Genomic DNA, 21,473 nt, shown 5'->3' with positions numbered 1-21,473 from the left:
ACCATATGAAGATATGTCTCACAGGCCTGCATTGTCATACTCCATGCGGTTCCTTTATTTCATCATCAGAAGGTAACATGACTTCGTTCATGCCCACTATATAACCTTTGTTACCCATAAATCGTTTTACTTTGACTTAGGCACAGTGGATTGTGTCACCAGTAAATGTGTTTTCCAGCTCATATGACACTCCTCCCTGTGCCACTTTCTTCACCTTGTAAGGTCCAATCCACTTAATCCCAAGTTTCTTTTCCAGTGAAGAGTTAATCTGTTCCTTTTTCACCCACACAAGATCACCAACATCCAGACATCTTTCTTTCCCACATTTGCTCTCAACCACTTCCTACTGTTTTCATTGGATGTTTGCCTTCCCACATCAAGAGCAAAATTAAGGTCTATTTCGTCATCCATTTGTGGTAGTGTCGTCCTTACAAATCTAGGAGCGTGGCAATTGAACATGAGGTAGTATGGTTGCTCTCCCACGGTCTCATGTACCGCCGTTTTCAGTACCTGCTGACACTGAGTGAGAAACTCGGGCCATTTAGCTATCTTGCTAACACCGACTTCAGAGTTCAATGTAGGCGTTCAGTGATTGAGTTTCCTTGTGGGTAGTACGGAGTAGAGTAGGTTAACGGGATCCTGTGGCTTTGACAAAAGTCCACCATCAAGTGTGAACCAAATTCACAAGTATTGTCTTCCAGGAGTGTCCTTGGCACCCCATAGCTCCCAAGATAGGATTTAATATACCTAACTACCTCCTCCACCTCTCTAGAACGTAATTTAAACCATTTCACAAACCGTGAAAAACTATCCACTACAGTCAAAGCATATCTATGACCTCCACGAGTAGAGGTAATTTCTGTTATATCTATACAAACTCTATCCAGAGGTTGCTGTGCAGGGAGCAATTCACGCCACTGCCTCTGTAGAGTAGTTACTGACTTAGTCTGTTGGCGCATTATACATTCTTTGACAAACTTTTTGACATCTGACTTTAAATTTGGCCAATAAAAATAATCTATCATATGCCTTTAACATGGTTTTAAGTTGTTCTAAGTGCCCTGACTCTTTTTTGTGAACAATATTAAGGGCTCTCTTCTTCAATTTTGTGGGGACCACCAACAAATAAAGTGTTATCTTTCTTTTGCTTTGAATAATAAAGAATCCCATCTTCAACAATGAACTGATTTAAGATGTCATGGCACACGACCTCCTTCCAAATATTCTTTCATTTCCCTCCAACAGGGTTCATTGACTTGGGCCTGTATAAACTCATCTTTCGTCCTTCCTAGAATATTTTCTTGCCCTACCATTCTGACTCTCCTCATAGGTCAGCTCAACTGGTCGACCACCACATTCCAATTTTATACTCTATTTTATATTGAAATTCTCTCATCTCCAAAATCCACCTTTTCATCTGGGATGATTTTGTTCACTGCCTAAATACAGAAATGAGGGGTTAATGATTGGTGCAGATAAAGACATGCACTCCCCATAAATAATGATGGAAGTTCTGGCAGGCTAACACTACAGCTAACGCTACCTGGTCAGTTGTGGAATATCTCAATTCAGCAGGTCACAATTTCTATGAAAAGAATCTGATCACATGTGGATTCTTCTCATGATACTGCATCAGCACTACTCTTACATGGATAGCGCTGGCATCATTTTCTAAAATAAAGTCTCTATTCAGAATAATCTGCCTTGGAGAGTACTGGGGCTTATGCTAATTTATATTTCAAGGTTTCAAATGCAGTCTGGCATTCACTAGTCCAATCAAATGCTGGCCCTTCCTTGTCAGGTTGGTTAGCGAAGCTAGAATTTTTGAAAATTGGTCTATGTGGCGGCAGTAAACTGAGCATATTTCAATGAAGCATCAAGTTTCCTTAAGAGTTGTCAGGGCTTTCACTGGAGTTACTGCTTATACATTACTGGGGTCAGGTTGACAGACAATATATGCTCCCAAAATTTTACTTGTCTTTGACCAATATGACATTTTGAGAGGTAAAGTTTTATACCTATTAATTTCAAATGTTTAAGTAATTTACCAAGCCTCCCAGTTAATATAACCTGGTCCGCTGCATTTACAATCAAATCATCAAGGTAGCTTTTCACCCAATTTTCTTTAAATAGTGGTGCTAGGGCCTGGTTCATTTGTCTCACAAATATAGCAGGTGAACAGCTTAGGCCAAAGGGTAGTCTCTTGAACCTGTAAAGCAAGATTACATCACTGAAGGTTGTTAGATGCCTGCTTGATTGATCAAGGGCAATTTGATAGTAAGCGTCTTTCATATCCAAGGTAGCATAGTAGTTACTTCCCGAGACATGCTCCACTAACTCTTCTAACTTAGGGAGAGAATAGATATCCTTAGTTAGTTGTTTATTTACTTTTCTATAGGCTAGACATAGCCTTTTGTCACCTCCTGGTGTATTTACTAGAAGTATTGGGGACAGCCATGCAGCTGTTGAGCTTTCAGTGATTCCTCTCTCTTCCAAATCTTTAAGTATGGCCTGAATCGCCTCCTTTGCTTTATCAGGATAACCATACAAAGGAGTACGGCAAGGTCTCGGATCATCTACTTGAATATGAGCTAGTTCTGCTTCAGTTAAGCCTAACTCACCGGATGTACTATGAAAAATTCCTGGTGTTGCTGGACGATATTGAATAAGAGGTCTTTTTATTCCGAGCTTAAATGTGACCAGTCACAGGATTCTCAGATGGAATGAAGTTTTTCCCAGTGTTTGGTAATTACTAAAGCAGTCATTCTCTGGTCTTATAGTTTCGCTAATCCATGATATGGTAGCAGGGGGTGGGTGTCCTTGACTTCTAATTGTTCATCTTTTACTTGGTGATAGATGACTAACATTGTTCTAGGATGTAAAGTTAACCCTACTTTAGCATTACTAATGATGGGGATGAAAAGTGTTAGATCTTTAGCGACCATCATAACCATTGGTATCTTATTTTGTACAGCATGATGTTTGCCTTCAACTACTACTACAGTATTAGGCAGCTCATCAACTTTAACTTCCACCATGGTCATTGAGTAACAGTCTAGATGTTTCCAAGTGGTTAGCCTACCGTATTTGGGGCCACTTGTTGTTGCAAGCCGTGATTCTCTCCCCACTCTTCAAATTTTCCCATATTCATTTGAGGCTAATACTAATGAGTATGCTTTATCCTGATCTTTTCATGTCCTCCTGTCCTTCCATTTTCTGTCAACAGCACCAGGTCTTCCTTGTCTATCTTTTCAATGCCATTGACTATCTTGTATCTTATTAGGTCCCCTCATTCTCTTCTATCTTGTAAGGTTGGTAGTCCCATTTCCTTCAGTTGTTCTTCATATGTTAGGTCCTTTAGTTCCAGCACCATCTTTGTAGAAATCTTCTTTATCCTTTCTAATCTTCCTATATCCTTAATATATATATATATATATATATATATATATATATCACACCATATTTGATGGTTCATAAGATGCACCTTTTTCTCCAAAATGTCTCAGGAAATAACACTACGTCCTATGAAGCCAAGGTTCAGTATTGAGACAGTGGTTGGTGGCAACAGAGGTTCAAAAAGCAAACCCTAGATATCATCACAGATGTAAACAAAGTGATGATATGTATGCACCACAAAACATTTTTTTTTTTTTTTTTAAGGTACCAATATACTTACTAGTAATTCACATAGAATGACACCAATCAGGAAGAATTTCCCAAGTGACCATACGCTATGCATTGTATGTGTGAAGCCGAAGACAGCACCACAGCAGGAGACCAAACACAGCCGGCACATGCACAGCCCATCACCCTCAAAGGCTTGAGGGGTATATAAGGAGCAGGACCGGTCATCAAAAGACAGACTCGAGCTTATCTCCTTCCTAGCTTCTCTTTCTCCACCTGGCGAGACACTATAATCCCCATGTTCCTTCTTCTCTACGCCTGGCACAACACACCTACAGTCCCCAGGTCTCTCTCTCTCTCTCTCTCTACTGTTCCTAGTGAGACACTGCCCCAGGCCCTATGCCCTTGTTTCCCTCGTCTCCTGGCGCAGTCCTAACCCAACCCTAGGCCCTTCTTGTCTTCCGACAGTTTGTGAGGCACCAGACGCACCTGCCTACCCACCATTGCCCCTCACACCTTGCCTGCGGTCCCTGTGCCAGCTGCCCACACCTATCTCCCCCTTTATACCGTTGCCAGACACAACAGTGAGCCTTACTGGGACATGTGGCTGAGTCTCACCCCCATACCCCGCCTCACCACCCTTCCTGCAGCTACGGGACGAGGGCCAACCAGAGCTCCCACTGCTACTATGTCGCCCCGACGTAGAGCCCAGTATTGGCAGAAACTTTATGGGCCGCTGTGGTACAGTGGAACCATGCGCGCTTTGGGATCCAAGGGGTCTCCAAGCACACGGGTTCAAATCCTGTCCACGGTCCGAGTGTAAATTGGGCTTCCTTACTTGGGGCAAGAGTTTCCTAGCAGGTGGGCTTTAAGATAGGTATCCCAAAAAGTATCCCCTTTAGCCCATAAATTCCCGTGAAAAGTCCACATGGTACAAAAAAAAAAAAAAAAAAAGTACAAACCAGCCACACCCGGCCGATTGCTATCCCGCATCATCGGAGCAGGACAGCTGTCCGACGCCAAGGACTGTCCTCTGGTCCCCACGACCCCATCCCTGAGATCCGGCCCATCAACACCTGGCCAGTCGCTGCCCAACATCACAGAGGCGGGGATTTTGCTGGTTGTCTGTTGCCTGTTGAATTAGATTGTATATCATCAACAAAAAGAAGAAAGATTATAATGTTTCCTTGGCCCTCAGGGGAAGAACCACTTAGCCTCTTAACAGTATTGTTACGAGTGTGTGGTTTGGGTGCTGGATTCGGGTTTATATGTATTTACCTAGTTGTAGTTTTACAGGGCCTGGGCTTTATGCTCATGTGGCCCCGTCTCCATATCTACACTTATCCAATTTTTCTTTAAAACATGTACACTCTTTGCTGACACCATTTCCTCACTCAAACTGTTCCAAGTCTCAACACATCTTTGTGGGAAACTAAATTTTTTAACATCTCTCAGACATCTTCCCTTCCTCAGTTTCTTACTATGCAATCTTGTGCTTCTAATGTCATATTTTTCTCTCAAGATTAGTTTCTCATTATCCACTTGATCCATTCCATTAATCAATTTATAAACTTGTATCAGATCCCTCTCTCTTCTCTGTTCCAGGTTTGGTAGATCCATAGCTTTTAGTCTCTCCTCATATGTCATCCCTTTAAATTCTGGAGCCATTCTTGTTGGCATTTTTTGCACTCTCTCCAATTTCCTTATGTATTTCTTTTTATGGGAGGTCCACACAACTCCTGCATATTCCAATCTAGGTCCTATTTTAGTACTTATCAATTTCTTCATCATATGTGTGTTTAGTATTACGAATGTGTGATTCAGGTGTTGAATTCAGGTTTGTGCATGTGCATGCATGTGTGTTTGGAGGCAAGGTGGTGAGGTAGCTGCACAGGACTAGTCAGTCAGAACAGGAGCCTTGAAATCCTTGCCTCTCGGCCCTACAAGTTGTACCTGTGCCAGAACTTATATGTAAATTAAACACAAAGGAGGAACAATAGTGTTTTCCTGTGCCTGGGGAACCTGGGAGGAAAAGGAGTGGCTCGCCTATACACACACACACCGGGTCCAAGCTGGGTTGGCCTTCTTAAGAAGGGGGGATAGTGTTACGAGCATGTGGTTTGGGTGTTTGATTCAGGTTTGCGTGTATTTACCTAGTTGTAGTTTTACAGGGCCTGGGCTTTATGCTCGTGTGGTCCCGTCTCCATATCTACACTTATCCAATTTTTCTTTAAAACTATGTACACTCTTTGCTGATACCACTTCCTCACTCAAACTGTTCCAAGTCTCAACACATCTTTTGGAAACTAAATTTTTAACATCTCTCAGACATCGTCCCTTCCTTAGTTTCTTACTATGCGATCTTGTGCTTCTAAAGTCATATTCTTCTCTCAGGATCAGTTTCTCATTATCCACTTCATCCATTCCGTTAATCAATTTATAAACTTGTATCAGATCCCTCTCTCTTCTCTGCTCCAAGGTTGGTAGATCCATTGCCTTTAGTCTCTCCTCATATGCCATCCCTTTAAATTCTGGAACCATTCTTGTAGCCATTTTTTGTAGTCTCTCTAATTTTCTTATGTGTTTCTTTTTATGGGGAGTCCACACAACTCCTGCATATTCCAATCTAGGTCTTATTTTAGTACTTATCAATTTCTTCATCATTTCCTTGTCCATATAGTGAAATGTTACTCCAATATTCCCTAGCAAATTATACGTCTCTCTGAAAATTCTATCAATATGGCTAACCGGTTGATTATTTTCTTCCATTGTCACTCCCAAGTCCTTTTCCTTTTTTACTTTTTCTAGTTCTACTCCATCTCCCATCTTATAGATTCCCACTGGTCGTCTTTCACTTGTGTCTAGTGTTACGAGCGTGTGATTCAGGTGTTGAATTCAGGTTCGTGTGTGTGCATGTGTGTGTGTTTGGAGGCATATTATTAGATCAGTCATCTCAGTATCACTGGAAATCTTGTACACCACAGATTGAGAACCCCTGGTCTACTGTGGTCATCACTGGTGGTTGAAGCCAAGTTGAAAACTGCAACCCAGAAGTCAAACCATAGTTGTTCCAATGGAAGAGTCCAAGCTCTCCCTGATCAAAGGAAGTATGGCAAACTGAGAGAAATTTTGCAACAATTAATCTGTTTCTTTAGTATGGAACCAATGTAAACATACTTTTGATTTGAGCAGACACTTGATTGAAAACAAAGGGAAATCATACAAGGTATGGAGGGACAAAGGAGAGATCATTAGTTTCTCTAGTGCTTACCAACCTGTCTGTATGCATCTGAATCACTGTACATTACCATACACCAAGTATGTCAATGGAATGGTACAACAAGATGTATGTTTTGAATTTGCAATGGCTCATATTCTCACATCATCATATTTCCTTTTGCTGATATCAGCATTTCTGTCCAAACTTTACTAAACTCACATTGTTTCTTGTGAAGAACCTACCCATAATATTATCTGTGGTATCACTACTCCATGCAATCAGTTTAGCAATCACTATGTATATTCAATTAAATATTACTACAGTCTCTTAATTCTAATTACAAGAATTCTTCCAAAAGAATAATTCATAGTAACTTAGTTTACCTGTTATAAATGTAATATCTAAAGACCTATAAAATTACACAATTTTTTTTTAAATCACCTGATAGATACTAACTATAACAATCTTAAAAGACTAATGACCATCAAACTTAATTTAACAGTTTAGTTTAACAGTTGTCTCAAATGTGATGAAATTGTGATTTTAATAATTAAATTGTGGGATCTGACTGCCTTGAAACAGAATGCAGTTTAATGGGGAAAAACATGTTAACCTTAACTCATGAAGGATGGGGACATTCCTTGTGAATGTCTCTCCCAGGAGAGCTATTTTTGACAATTCAACAAATATAGGTAATTTCTCAATTCTGCCTACTAAACCTGAACTCTCTAGATCAGGGATGGGCAAACTTTTCGGTACTAGGGCCACATTAGGTAAATCACCATCTTATAGGGCTGCATACTATATTAACCCAAAATCATTAATATTCAAAATACAATATAAAAGGCTTTTAAAGAAAAAGCCACTCTCCCATGCATGTGCACATATGTGGGAAAAAAAATATATTCACAATATTATTTAGCATTGTTTATCAACTTTCTCTTTCAAATTTACTAACATTTGTCGGGCCACATGAATTCCTTTGGCGGACAGACCATAGTTTGCCCACACCTGCTCTAGGTGCTGCATAATGTCACTAGTTTAGCAATGAAGTGCCACACACTGTTCAGATGATTGCATGCCTTGTGACAGCCAGGCTGGAGTTCCCAAGCCTCCTTTATCTGCTTCACTCACCAATATCTTTGTCACTCACTCACATGAATCCCTAGATCTATCACTTTGTAGACACTATAAGATATAGTGTGTCACTTACAATGCACATGAAAAAAAATGTAATTGCTATGGCTGGGCAGGATGTACATCAGTGAAACACAGTCTGCAAATGTTTTATTTTTTCTCTAATAAAAACCACTTTTGAAACTTGTAACTTCTAACTATCTCTCAATAGTATTTTCAATAAGAGGTTGTTCAGGAGCACATTTGCCCTTATGTGGAGTGGAAGTCACTGGCCACTTACCCTTGTCTGAGGAATCAGAGGAAGAGGAAAGATTATTTTCCCCTGTAGCCAATACTGTGGTTCACAGGACATGTGGCTTATAGAAAGATATAATTTGAGAAAGAATGTTCAGAAAAAAAAAAAAAAGAAAAAAGCATGAAAACCTGCTACTAAGGTCACAAGGTATGTCAACTAAAGCCATCAACTGCCCTCTATATTGCATCAGCTATAGATGCTATCTGCTCTTTAGCTAAGTTTGCTTGTTCTTGGCCATTGCTTTCTCATCTGTCAATTATGATACATAGTTTTCCCTTTCCATTTACTGATTTTCAAGATATAGTTTGTCCAGTCCTGAAATTTCTTTCAAACCCTAGTTAGGTTTATTCTTTGCCTTTTGTAGGCACTAGGTATACAAGTAAAAAGTGGCAACTGCCAAAGTGACAAATACTCATTTTTTTTCCTTTTTGGCACTTATCAGCATGTGAATTACTAAGCGGCTGGCTCCACAACACTTAAAAGCAAATATTTCCTCAATGTACAAGAATATAACATTTGCTTGCAACTATTTTTCTACTTATATCACTGCAAAGGAGCATCACATTTCAGGTATGTTGAAATTTTATTTACATATAGAAGTAAATAATAAAATCACAAAACCATTACTTCTATCATGGGAGGGAACAATAACATAATTTTGAAAAGATGTCATAAAACATACATTTTTCACAAAGGAAATCAATTGCAAGGTATAATAGACAATAAATACTGTTAACTGTATAGGTGGATGCTTGGATGTCAGTCATAATGCAAGCCTGAATACAAGATGATCCACATGACCTGAAAAAAGAAAAGAAATCAATCAATAAATAAATCGTTTTTATTGTTTAAACACAATACACTAAAATTTCCAATTAGTTTCCTATCTGAAAATTATAAAAAGAGAAGTATGAAGAAAAAAGGCAGAATGAATGTCTACCCTCTCCACTTTCTGGAGAAATATTTTCTCAAACATCACAGAGGCAGAGCAGTTCCTTCCCTTCCTTCCTCACTAATTTTCTGCTTCATCTACTCATCTTTATCATACAGATACCTCCTATTACTACCATTCTAGTGGTATGTAGTGTGCATCACAATGATGATAGCAACCACTCAGAGCCTTAAGGGGAGCATCTGGTTTAGATCAGTCATATCTCTGGTAAATATGCATGAAACACTTTGATTTTTATGTTGCGAAGTCTTGGGAACATGTACATCAATATTAGACATTCATCCCCATTCTAGTCCCCAACCCCACCATGCAATTGCAATTGCAACTAAAACTTACAAGTGTAATTCTGGCATTATTATTTGCCCTCTAACCTTCATTTTCCTGTGGCAAAGAAACGTTATAATATGAAAGGTTTCTAAGTCATTAGATTTTATTTCATCTTTTGTTTTTTTTATGATTTTTTTTTTTTTGACCAAAAACATTAATAAAATTATAGGTCACATATATAAAAAAAAAAATAGCGACGAATTGAAAGAAGAAGTATTCTTCTTTTTAGTTTTATTTCATTGAAATTAAGCTAAAATTGGCTTTAAAATAGATTTTAGAAGGGGAATAATTTATGTTTTGAGATAAGGGCCGATAAAGTTTATTGATCGATCTCGATCCTGTTATAACACACTAGGAAGTTTATTCAGGTTTATTATATGTTCTTTTTTATTATCTACAATCTCGTAATACAATTAGATGTATTTCTAAGCACATCAGGCTCCTAGTCCCCCCCCTGTCAATGACATGTTGGTCCTGAAGAGGCTTTTCCTTCCGATGTCCAGCTCTCACTTTTTCTGGTTGTGATGTGTTCTTGAAGTTGCATGTTGTGCAGTGCAGTTATGGTGTTCTCGTACACATCAGGCTCCAAACTGTAGTCAAAGGCAGGATCTGGGCATGAATAACGAGAGGAAAAGATTTTTCAGCCTCCTTTTCGTCCGCATGACAAGCTCGTCGTCACTATCCACATCTTCATTTCCTTTCTCAATATTTTGTAGAAGAGCTTCTCTAATTGTGAGTAATGGGGCCTTTTCTTCTTCACCTCCTTGTCTTTGTTCTGTGTGAGATGTGGTGGGCTGTGGTGTGGCAGCGGTGAGGGTGGTGGTGTTGGGTGACACAAGGATGTGTACTGGAGCATTTGAGGTGTCAGGTTCAAAATGCTCTTTTAATTCCTTGAGCTTCCATACTCATATTCCAGGTGTCCTTCCTCTGCTTACTCCTCTTAGACACTTGTCCCATGGCTGGCAGTAGGTGAAAACCAGGATGCAGTAACTAAATTACGTTCTGTTTAGCAGAGTGGAGAGTGGGTAGCAAGAGATGTAGCAACAACCTCTCTCTCTGACAGCTTTTCCCCTACTGAGCCTTGCTGGTGGCCTTGGTTGACGCCACCCATACACATACACTCGCTTTCAGTGTTGCCTTATCATGTCCACCAAAAAAAGTTAAGAATTTTGCTTTTATTTTTTGTAGTTTTTGAGTAAAAAAAACTTATTCTGCTGATGTAAATATATGCACGTGGTTGAGTACGGGACCTTTAAATGGCATTTAAACAGAAACCAGTGCGCGTTTTACCATAAAACATCATGAAATAATAGCTAATGTGTATACCTACCACATTTTTTTTTCCCACAAAAAACATTATTTTTCACATTTTTTTGGTCTCTATACCGGACGCTGCCCTTAACAAGCCACTAAGCCACCCGGCACCCAGTCCAGCCACTCCGAGCTACCACCTCACCTCCCTTGTACTGACACTATCTATTATAGTCAGCATTATTATTATTATTACTGTTTTTTTATGTTGTTGATGTAGCTTTAACTGTGGCCCAATTCAATACAGGTATTTCTCAATATGGAATCTAAAAATCCAATCATAAAGTGAATGATTGTATAGTGGACTCAAGAATAAATACAAAAAATTGTAATGCATTCCAAGACCTTTATACAAGTGAGCCTGGTTCAGTTGTACCCAAATAAGCCGAATATCAGATAAGTCAGACACTTTAAGGATTATTTTCATTTTTTTTTTTTAACCTATCCCAAGTGCAATGGTTGGCATTTATTGCCCTTTAACTGAATAATGTTTAGCCACTTATTGATATACTGATACCTCTTACATCATCTATGTCATTTGAGAAGTTGTCCAAGCCACTAGAAATGTGAAACAGCTAATGTGCTGCAGCATTACCAATGCCAGATCAATGTTTACCCAGCTGACCAATACCACAAGGTAATGTCTACCTTAGCTTTTGTTTGCATGAGATACATTTTCAATGCATCCAATTTTTCTTAAAAACTATGTACACTCTTTGCTGACACCACTTCCTCCCTCAAACTGTTCCAAGTCTCAACACATCTTTGCGAGAAATTAAATTTTTTAACATCTCTCAGACATCTTCCCTTCCTTACTATGCGATCTTGTGCTTCGAATGTCATATTCTTCTCTCAGGATCAGTTTCTCATTATCCACTTCATCCATTCTGTTAATCAATTTATAAACTTGTATGAGATCCCCTCTCTCTATTCTCTGTTCTAGGGTTGGTAGATCCATTGCTTTTAGTCTCTCCTCATATGTCATCCCTTTAAATTCTGGAACCATTCTTGTAGCCATTTTTTGTAGTCTCTCCAATTTCCTTATGTGTTTCTTTTTATGGGGGGTGCACACAACTCCTGCATATTCCAATCTAGGTCTTATTTTAGTACTTATCAATTTCTTCATCATTTCTTTGTCCATATAGTGAAATGCTAATCCAATATTCCTTAGCAAATTATACGTCTCTCTGAAAATCCTATCAATATGGCTTACCGGTTGATTGTTTTCTTCCATTGTCACTCCCAAGTCCTTTTCCTTTTTTACTTTTTCTAGTTCTATTCCATCTCCCCTCTTAGAGATTTCCACTGGTCGTCTTTCACATTTTCCCATTTCCATGACATGGCTTTTGTCCACATTGAATTCCATCTCCCATTTTTTACTCCATTTCCAGATCTTGTTTAAGTCTTCCTGTAGTATTTCACAATCCTCTTTTTGTTTAATGACTCTGCACAGTTTTGCATCATCCGCAAACAGATTTATGTAGAGCTGTTCACTTCCTCTGGCATGTCGTTTATATATATGAGAAAAAGTATTGGCGCCAATAGTGACCCCTGTGGCACTCCGCTGTCTACTGTTCTCCACTTGGACTTCATATCTTTAACTATCGTCCTTATTTCTCTCCCCCTTAAGTAATTCTTCATCCATCTCAATGTGCTTCCTTTTAAGCCACCCTTCTCCTCTAACTTCCATAGTAATCTTTCATGTGGCACTTTATCAAACGCCTTTTTTAGATCTAAATAAATACAGTCAACCCATCCCTCTCTCTCTTGTACTTTATCAAGTATTCTAGAGTAGAAACTCAATAAATTTGTTACACATTGTGTGTGTGTGTGTGTGTGTGTGTGTGTGTGTGTGTATTTACCTAGTTGTATTTACCTAGTTGTAGTTTTACAGGGCTTTATGCTCGTGTGGTCCCGTCTCCATATCTACACTTATCCAATTTTTCTTTAAAACTATGTACACTCTTTGCTGACACCACTTCCTCACTCTTAACTGTTCCAAGTCTCAACACATCTTTGCGGGAAACTAAATTTTTTAACATCTCTCAGACATCGTCCCTTCCTTAGTTTCTTACTATGCGATCTTGTGCTTCTAAAATCATATTTTTCTCTCAGGATCAGTTTCTCATTATCCACTTCATCCATTCCGTTAATCAATTTATAAACTTGTATCAGATCCCCTCTCTCTCTTCTCTGCTCCAAGGTTGGTAGATCCATAGCCTTTAGTCTCTCCTCATATGTCATCCCTTTAAATTCTGGAACCATTCTTGTAGCCATTTTTGTAGTCTCTAATTTTCTTATGTGTTTCTTTTATGGGGAGTCCACACAACTCCTGCATATTCCAATCTAGGTCTTATTTTAGTACTTATCAATTTCTTCATCATTTCCTTGTCCATATAGTGAAATGCTACTCCAATATTCCTTAGCAAATTATACGTCTCTCTGAAAATTCTATCAATATGGCTAACCGGTTGATTATTTTCTTCCATTGTCACTCCCAAGTCCTTTTCCTTTTTTACTTTTTCTAGTTCTACTCCATCTCCCATCTTATAGATTCCCACTGGTCGTCTTTCACTTTTTCCCATTTCCATGACATGGCTTTTGTCCACATTGAATTCCATCTCCCATTTTTTGCTCCATTTCCAGATCTTGTTTAAGTCTTCCTGTAGTATTTCACAATCCTCTTTTTGTTTAATGACTCTGCACAGTTTCGCATCGTCCGCAAACAGATTTATGTAGCTGTTCACTTCCTCTGGCATGTCATTTATATATACGAGAAAAAGTATTGGGCACTCCGCTGTCTACTGTTCTCCACTTGGACTTCATATCTTTAACTATCGTCCTTATTTCTCTCCCCCTTAAGTAATTCTTCATCCATCTCAATGTGCTTCCTTTTAAGCCACCCTTCTCCTCTAACTTCCATAGTAATCTTTCATGTGGCACTTTATCAAAAGCCTTTTTTAGATCTAAATAAATACAGTCAATCCATCCCTCTCTCTCTTGTACTTTATCAACTATTCTAGAGTAGAAACTCAATAAATTTGTCACACATGACCGACCTTTTCTAAAACCAAATTGGCTATTTGATAATATTTTGTTGTCTTCAAGAAACTCGATCCATTGCTTCTTTATTACTTTTTCACACATCTTGCATATTACACTAGTTAGTGATACCGGCCTGTAATTTAAAGGTTCTTCCTTCCTTCCACTCTTATATATGGGAACCACCTCAGCTCTTTTCCACTCCACTGGCACTGTTCCATTTTCTATTGAGCATTTTATGATGTTGTATATTGGACTTGCTAGTTCTTCCCTACATTCTTTCAGTATTCTGCCTGAGACTTCATCCGGTCCCATTGCCTTTTCCTCATCCAATTCGTCATCAACTTTTTATTTCAAGCTTGGTTACTTTAATCTCTTTCATATAGACAGTCTCTATTACCCTGTGGTCTTTCAAATTTGGATTCCTTAGTAAAGACCTCATGAAATTTACTATTTAACAGTTCTGCCATACTTTTGGGTCTTCCACCATTCCGTTTTCTCCTTTTAACCTTTCTATTGTTTCTTTTTGTCTTATTTTTCCATTTATGAATCTGTAGAACAATTTTGGTTGTTCCTTACATTTTTCGACAATGTCCTTTTCATAGTTCTTTTCTTCTTCCTTTCTCACCTTAGCATATTCATTTCTTGCTGTTTTGAAGTTTTCCTTATTTTCTGGATTTCTGTTTCTTCTCCACCTTTTCCATGCTCCATCTCGTTTCTCCTTTGCCCTAGCACATCTTGCATTAAACCAATCTTTCTTTCCTTCTTCTTTAGGTCTATATTTGAACATATTCCCTGACCCCAGTTTTGTATATTTCCAAAAATAAGTTATATTTCTCTTGAACCGTTAATGAGTTTTCCATCTCCTCCCAGTTTACGTTTTAAAATAGTTCTTGAGATTCTCAATATCAGCCTTTCTGTAATTTAATCGGTCTCCTTTGTATGATTCATCTCTATCTTCCTTTCCTTCTTCTATATCCATCTCTAATATTACATGGTCACTCTTTCCCAATGGGCACTTGTATCTTATATCATCGTTAATTGGTATATCCCTTGTAAAAACTAGGTCTAATCTTGCCGGCTCATCGTTTCCTCTGAATCTTGTGTTTTCCTTTACTCTTTGGACCATCAAATTATCTATCATTAGGTTCAGGAATCTATCTCCCAGGCATCTTCCCCATACCACTTTCATAATTTTCCCAGTCTACCTCCTTACAGTTGAAATCTCCTATCAATATCACTTTTCTCCTTTCCTTAATGATTCTTGTAAGACTCCTTATTGTGTCATCTATCATGTCTCTATATTCTTGGTTAGTCCATGAGTTTGTTTTGGTGGCACATATGTTCCAATGATTGTTAACTCCTTTTTGTTAATATGCATCTTAACATACAGTATTTCTGATTTTCCTTCCCAAACTCCACTTGATTTACCACTATCTCCTTCCTTAACATCATCATGACTCCTCCTCCTCCTTTACCCACTCTCTCTCTCCTCCATATATTATACCTTTTATCTATGTCTATTTTTATTGCCTCATTTAACTTTGTTTCCACCAGGCATACAATATCTGGTTCTTCTTTCTTTATGTAATCTCTTAATTCTAATTTACTAGATAAAATCCCATCTATGTTTGTATACATCATTTTTAATCTCTTGTTCTTATCATTTTAGTTAAACTTGCTCCATTCTTTTCTCTTCTTTCTCTTTTATATACCATTTCCTTATCCTGTCTCCTATAATTCTCCAAAAATGCCTTCTTCTCCTCCTCTGACCTTTCATTATTTTTTCTCTTGCTTCTGCCACCAGTTCATTGTGTCTCTTCCTTTCCTCCTCGTTTCTATTTTTCTTTATATATATATCTTTGCAACCTTCTGTTTCTCTGAGTTTCGTTTTTCTATATAGTACTTCTTCTGCTGCTGCTTGTGATTTTAGTAATATCTTAATTGGTCTCACTGTTCCTTCTTGATATGGTCCCATTCTATGGATTTCTTCTACTTCCTCTTCTAAGTTCTGTCTATCCTCGTCATTCAGATGTTTTAGTAGGTCTTTTACTGATTTCATTTCGTCTTTTTCCCTTCTTGGTCTATATTTAACATTTTTTCTTTCAGTCCAAAAATAATTACACTCTTCTTTTTTCCAATTTCTCTTACTAAATTTTCTTTTTCTTGAGGACTCCTATCATTTTGCTTGTCATATTTTCATCTCTTTCTTTTAACTGTTCTTGAAATACTTCTTGAAATGATTCCTTGTCTTTCTTATCTTGGATTCTCCATGCTTGTACTTCTTTTTTAATCACGTCTTGTACTCTTTCTTCTTCTTTGTTAACTAGATCTTTTAGCTTTTCTTTTTCTTTCTCGGCTTTACGAGTCCTTCTTCCATCAATTTCTTATAGTTCGCTATTTGGACTTTTAATTCTTCATTTTCGGTTCTTAGCCTAGTTTCATTTTCTTCCACTCTTTTTATCCTTTCTTTCAATTTCTGGAGCTCTTTATCCTGTTCTTCATTCTCTTTCATTCCCATACTCTCCTTTATCAATTTATCCAATTTACGTTCGATAGTTAAGACTCTATCAAATAGTGAAGTTTGCGCCGTATCAAAGCCTTCAAATTCTCCTCCTCCCACACCAACATTGTCATCATCAGCTTTCATTCTTTCCCTTGTCACATACCTGCATTTAGATGGAATCTCTTTCTCACTCATTATTATTTAACACTGTATTCATGAAAGGAAAAATGAGTCCACACTTATCGCCCAGGCCACTGTAAACCCAAACAAAGGTAGTGAAGATCAGCTGATTCTCGGAGCGACGGTATCGTCCTTCCTCTGCTGCGTCGTGTGTGTGTGTGTGTGTGTGTGTGTGTGTGTGTGTGTGTGTGTGTGTGTGTGTGTGTGTGTGTATTTACCTAGTTGTATTTACCTAGTTGTAGTTTTACAGGGACTGGGCTTTATGCTCGTGTGGCCCCGTCTCCATATCTACACTTATCCAATCTTACTTTAAAAGTGTGCACACTCGTTGCAGACACTACTTCTTCATCTAAACTGTTCCACGTCTCAATACATCTCTGCGGGAAACTATATTTTTTAATGTCTCTCAGACATCTTCCCTTTCTCAGCTTTTTACTATGCGATCTTGTGCTTCGGATGTCATATTCTTCTCTCAGGATCAGTTTCTCATTATCCACTTGGTCCATTCCGTTGATCAATTTATAGACTTGTATCAGGTCTCCTCTCTCCCTTCTTTGTTCCAAGGTTGGTAGATCCATAGCCTTTAGTCTCTCCTCATATGTCATCCATTCAAGTTCTGGGACCATTCTTGTAGCCATTTTTTGTAGCCTCTCCAATTTCCTTATGTGTTTCTTTTTATGAGGGGTCCACACTACTCCTGCATATTCCAATCTGGGTCTTATTATAGTATTTATCAATTTCTTTATCATTTCTTTGTCCATGTAGTGAAATGCTACTCCAATATTCCTCAGCAAATTATATGTTTCTCTAAAAATTCTATCAATATGGCTTACTGGTTGATTGTTTTCTTCCATCGTCACTCCTAAGTCCTTTTCCTTTTTGACTTTCTCCAGTTCTACTCCATCTCCCATCTTATAGATTCCCACAGGTCGTCTTTCACTCTTTCCCATTTCCATGACAAGGCTTTTGTTCACATTGAATTCCATTTCCAACTTCTTACTCCATTCCCAGATCTTATTTAGGTCTTCTTGCAGTATTTCACAATCCTGCTTTTGCTTTATAACTCTGCACAGTTTTGTATCATCCGCAGCAACAAATTTATGTAGCTGTTCAATCCTTCTGGCATGTCGTTAATATATATGAGGAAAAGTACTGGTGCCAATACTGACCCCTGTGGCACTCCGCTTTCTACTGCTCTTCACTTGGACTTCATATCTTTAACTACCGTCCTTATTTCTCTCACCCTCAAAAAATTTTCTATCCATCTCAATGTGCTTCCTTTTAAGCCACCCTTCTCCTCTAACTTCCACAGTAATCTTGCGTGTGGCACTTTGTCAAACGCCTTTTTAAATCCAAATAGATGCAGTCAACCCATCCCCTCTCTCTCTTGTACTCTATCAACTATTCTAGAATAGAAACTCAATAAATTAGTTACACAAGACCGTCCTTTTCTAAAACCAAATTGGCTATTTGATATTAATTTGTTGTCTTCAAGGAACTCGATCCATTGTTTCTTTATTATTCTTTCACACATCTTGCATATTACACTAGTTAGTGATACCGGTCTGTAATTTAAAGGTTCTTCTTTCCTTCCACTCTTATATATGGGAACCACCTCAGCTCTTTTCCATTCTACTGGCACTGTTCCATTTTCTATTGAGCATTTTATGATGTTGTATATAGGACTTGCTAGTTCTTCCTACATTCTTTCAGTATTCTGCCTGAGACTTCATCCGGTCCCATTGCCTTCTCTTCATCCAGTTCCTTCATTAACTCTTTTATTTCAAGCTTGGTTACTTTAATCTCTTTCATATAGATTGTCTCTCTATTACCCTGTGGCCTCTCAAATTTGGATTCTTTAGTAAAGACCTCCTGAATTTTTATTTAATAGTTCTGCCATACTTTTGGGTCTTCCACCATCCCGTTCTCTCCTTTTAACCTTTCTATTGTTTCTTTTTGCCTAAGTTTTCCATTTATGAATCTATAGAACAATTTTGGTTGCTCCTTACATTTTTCGACAATATCTTTTTCGAAGTTCTTTTCCTTTTCCTTCCTCACCTTAACATATTCATTTCTCGCTGCCTTGAAGTTTTCCTTGTATGCATTCATATTTTTCCTGAAAAGATTTGTGTGTATTTACCTAGTTGTAGTTTTACAGGGCCTCTTTATGCTCTGTGGCCCGTCTCCATATCTACACTTATCCAATCTTACTTTAAAAGTGTACACTCGTTGCAGACACTACTTCTTCATCTAAACTGTTCCACGTCTCAATACATCTCTGGAAACTATATTTTTAATATCTCTCAGACGTCTTCCCTTTCTCAGCTTTTTACTATGCGATCTTGTGCTTCGGATGTCATATTTTTCTCTCAAGATCAGTTTCTCATTATCCACTTGGTCCATTCCATTGATCAATTTATAAACTTGTATCAGGTCTCCTCTCTCCCTTCTTTGTTCCAAGGTTGGTAGATCCATAGCCTTTAGTCTCTCCTCATATGTCATCCCTTCAAGTTCTGGGACTATTCTTGTAGCCATTTTTTGTAGCCTCTCCAATTTTCTTATGTGTTTCTTTTTATGAGGGGTCCACACTACTGCATATTCCAATCTAGGTCTTATTATAGTATTTATCAATTTCTTCATCATTTCTTTGTCCATGTAGTGAAATGCTACTCCAATATTCCTCAGCAAATTATATGTTTCTCTAAAAATTCTATCAATATGGCTTACTGGTTGATTGTTTTCTTCCATCGTCACTCCTAAGTCCTTTTCCTTTTTGACTTTCTCCAGTTCTACACCATCTCCCATCTTATAGATTCCCATAGGTCGTCTTTCACTCTTTCCCATTTCCATGACATGGCTTTTGTTCACATTGAATTCCATTTCCCACTTCTTACTCCATTCCCAGATCTTATTTAGGTCTTCTTGCAGTATTTCACAATCCTCCTTTTGCTTTATAACTCTGCACAGTTTCGTATAATCCGCAAACAAATTTATGTAGCTGTTCACTCCTTCTGGCATGTCGTTAATATATATGAGGAAAAGTATTGGTGCCAATACTGATCCCTGTGGCACTCCGCTTTCTACTGCTCTCCTTTTCTTGTTTCTTTCTTTCTTCTCTTCTAATCAACACATATTCATTTCTTGCTCTTTTGTAACTTTCCCACTGCTTAATCCGTCTTTTCCTTCTCCACCTCTTCCATGCATCCTCTTTTCTTTTTCTAGCCTTTTTCACATCTATCGTTAAACCAGTCCTGCTTTCCAACTTCTCTATGTTGTCTTATTGGTACAAATTTTTCTCACCTTCTTTGTATATTTTATAAATTCCTTCCACTTTTCATTTGCTCCTTAGCACTCTTGAATTTCATCCAATTTGTCTCTTGAAAGAATTTCTTTAGGTTTCCAAAATCTGTCTTGGCATAATTCCATCTTCCCACTTTATATTCTTCATTTCTTCTAGATTTCTCTTCATCTATCACCTTGAACTCCAAAACTGCATGATCACTCTTTGCTAAAGGGCACTCCACCCTCATCTCTTCAATGACCATTGGCTCTGTACTAAAGACCAAGTCCAGTCTTGACGATGCTCCCTCTCCTCCAAACCTAGTATCTTCTTTGACCCACTGAGTTAACACATTTTCCATTGCCAGTGTCAATAGTGTATTTCCCCATGTTGTCTCTGATCCTCCATTGACCAGTGTGTGTGTGTGTGTGTGTGTGTGTGTGTGTGTGTGTGTGTGTGTGTGTGTGTGTGTGTGTGTGTGTGTGTGTGTGTGTGTGTGTGTGTGTGTGTGTGTGTGTGTGTGTGTGTGTGTGTATTTACCTAATTGTAACATACGGAAAAGAGCTATGCTCGTGTTGTCCCGTCTCCATATCTATTAATGTCCAGCTTTTTCTTAAAATCATGAATATTCCTTCGTTGACCACTTCCACGTCTAAACTATTTCATGCTTCCACCCTTCTATGAGGAAGCTATATTTTTCACATCTCTCCTATAAGTGGCCATTTTAGTTTTTCCCATGCCCTCTCGACATTCTTTCATTCCACATACACAGATCTTCCCTATCCATTTTTCCATGCCAATCATCACTCTGTATATTGCTATCAGGTCTCCCTTTCTCTTCTGTTTTCCAGGGTCGGAAGTTGCATTCTTTTCAGTCTGTCTTCATAAGTCAAATCTCTTAAGTCAGGCACCATTTTTGTTGCAGCCCTCTGTACTTTCTCTAGTTTCCTTATGTGTTTCTTTAAGTTGAGCCCACTGTATTGTTGCATATTCAAGCCTTGGTCTTATCATTGCAGTAATTATTTTCTTCATCATTTCTTCATCTAAATATCTAACGTCCACTCTTATGTTCTTAAAATCATGAATATTCCTTGTGTTGACCACTTCCACATCAAACTATTCCATGCTTCCACCCTTCTATGAGGGAAGCTATATTTTTCACATCTGTCCTATAAGTGGCCATTTTAGTTTTTCCATGCCCTCTCGACATTCTTTCATTCCACATACACAGATCTTCCCTATCCATTTTTCCATGCCAATCATCACTCTGTATATTGCTATCAGGTCTCCCTCTCTTCTGTTTTCCAGGGTCGGAAGTTGCATTCTGTTCAGTCTGTCTTCATAAGTCAAATCTCTTAAGTCAGGCACCATTTTGTTGCAGCCCTCTGTACTTTCTCTAGTTTCCTTATGTGTTTCTTTAAGTTTGGAGCCCACTGTATTGTTGCATATTCAAGCCTCGGTCTTATCATTGCAGTAATTATTTTCTTCATCATTTCTTCATCTAAATATACGAACGCCACTCTTATGTTCCTCAATAAGTTCAATACTTCTCCAATTATTTTGTTTATATGTCTCTCTGGCGATAGGTCATTGGTAATT

General features: G+C 38.2%; 1 protein-coding gene across 1 annotated transcript in view; it reads right to left on the bottom strand.

The window, feature by feature from the left end:
* Positions 1-8,847: 8,847 nt before the first annotated feature.
* LOC123504009 (respirasome Complex Assembly Factor 1-like) overlaps positions 8,848-21,473 on the bottom strand; it is a 56,552-nt gene continuing 43,926 nt past the window's right edge. Inside the window, exon 4 of the mRNA XM_045254208.1 lies at positions 8,848-9,077. Coding sequence (XP_045110143.1) covers positions 9,036-9,077 — 42 coding nt within the window. The 3' untranslated portion in view covers positions 8,848-9,035. The remainder of the gene's footprint in view (positions 9,078-21,473) is intronic.

This window comes from Portunus trituberculatus, chromosome 15, assembly GCF_017591435.1.
Source record: "Portunus trituberculatus isolate SZX2019 chromosome 15, ASM1759143v1, whole genome shotgun sequence".
NCBI lineage: Eukaryota > Metazoa > Arthropoda > Malacostraca > Decapoda > Portunidae > Portunus > Portunus trituberculatus.
This window is presented reverse-complemented; position numbering and strand designations above follow the sequence as displayed.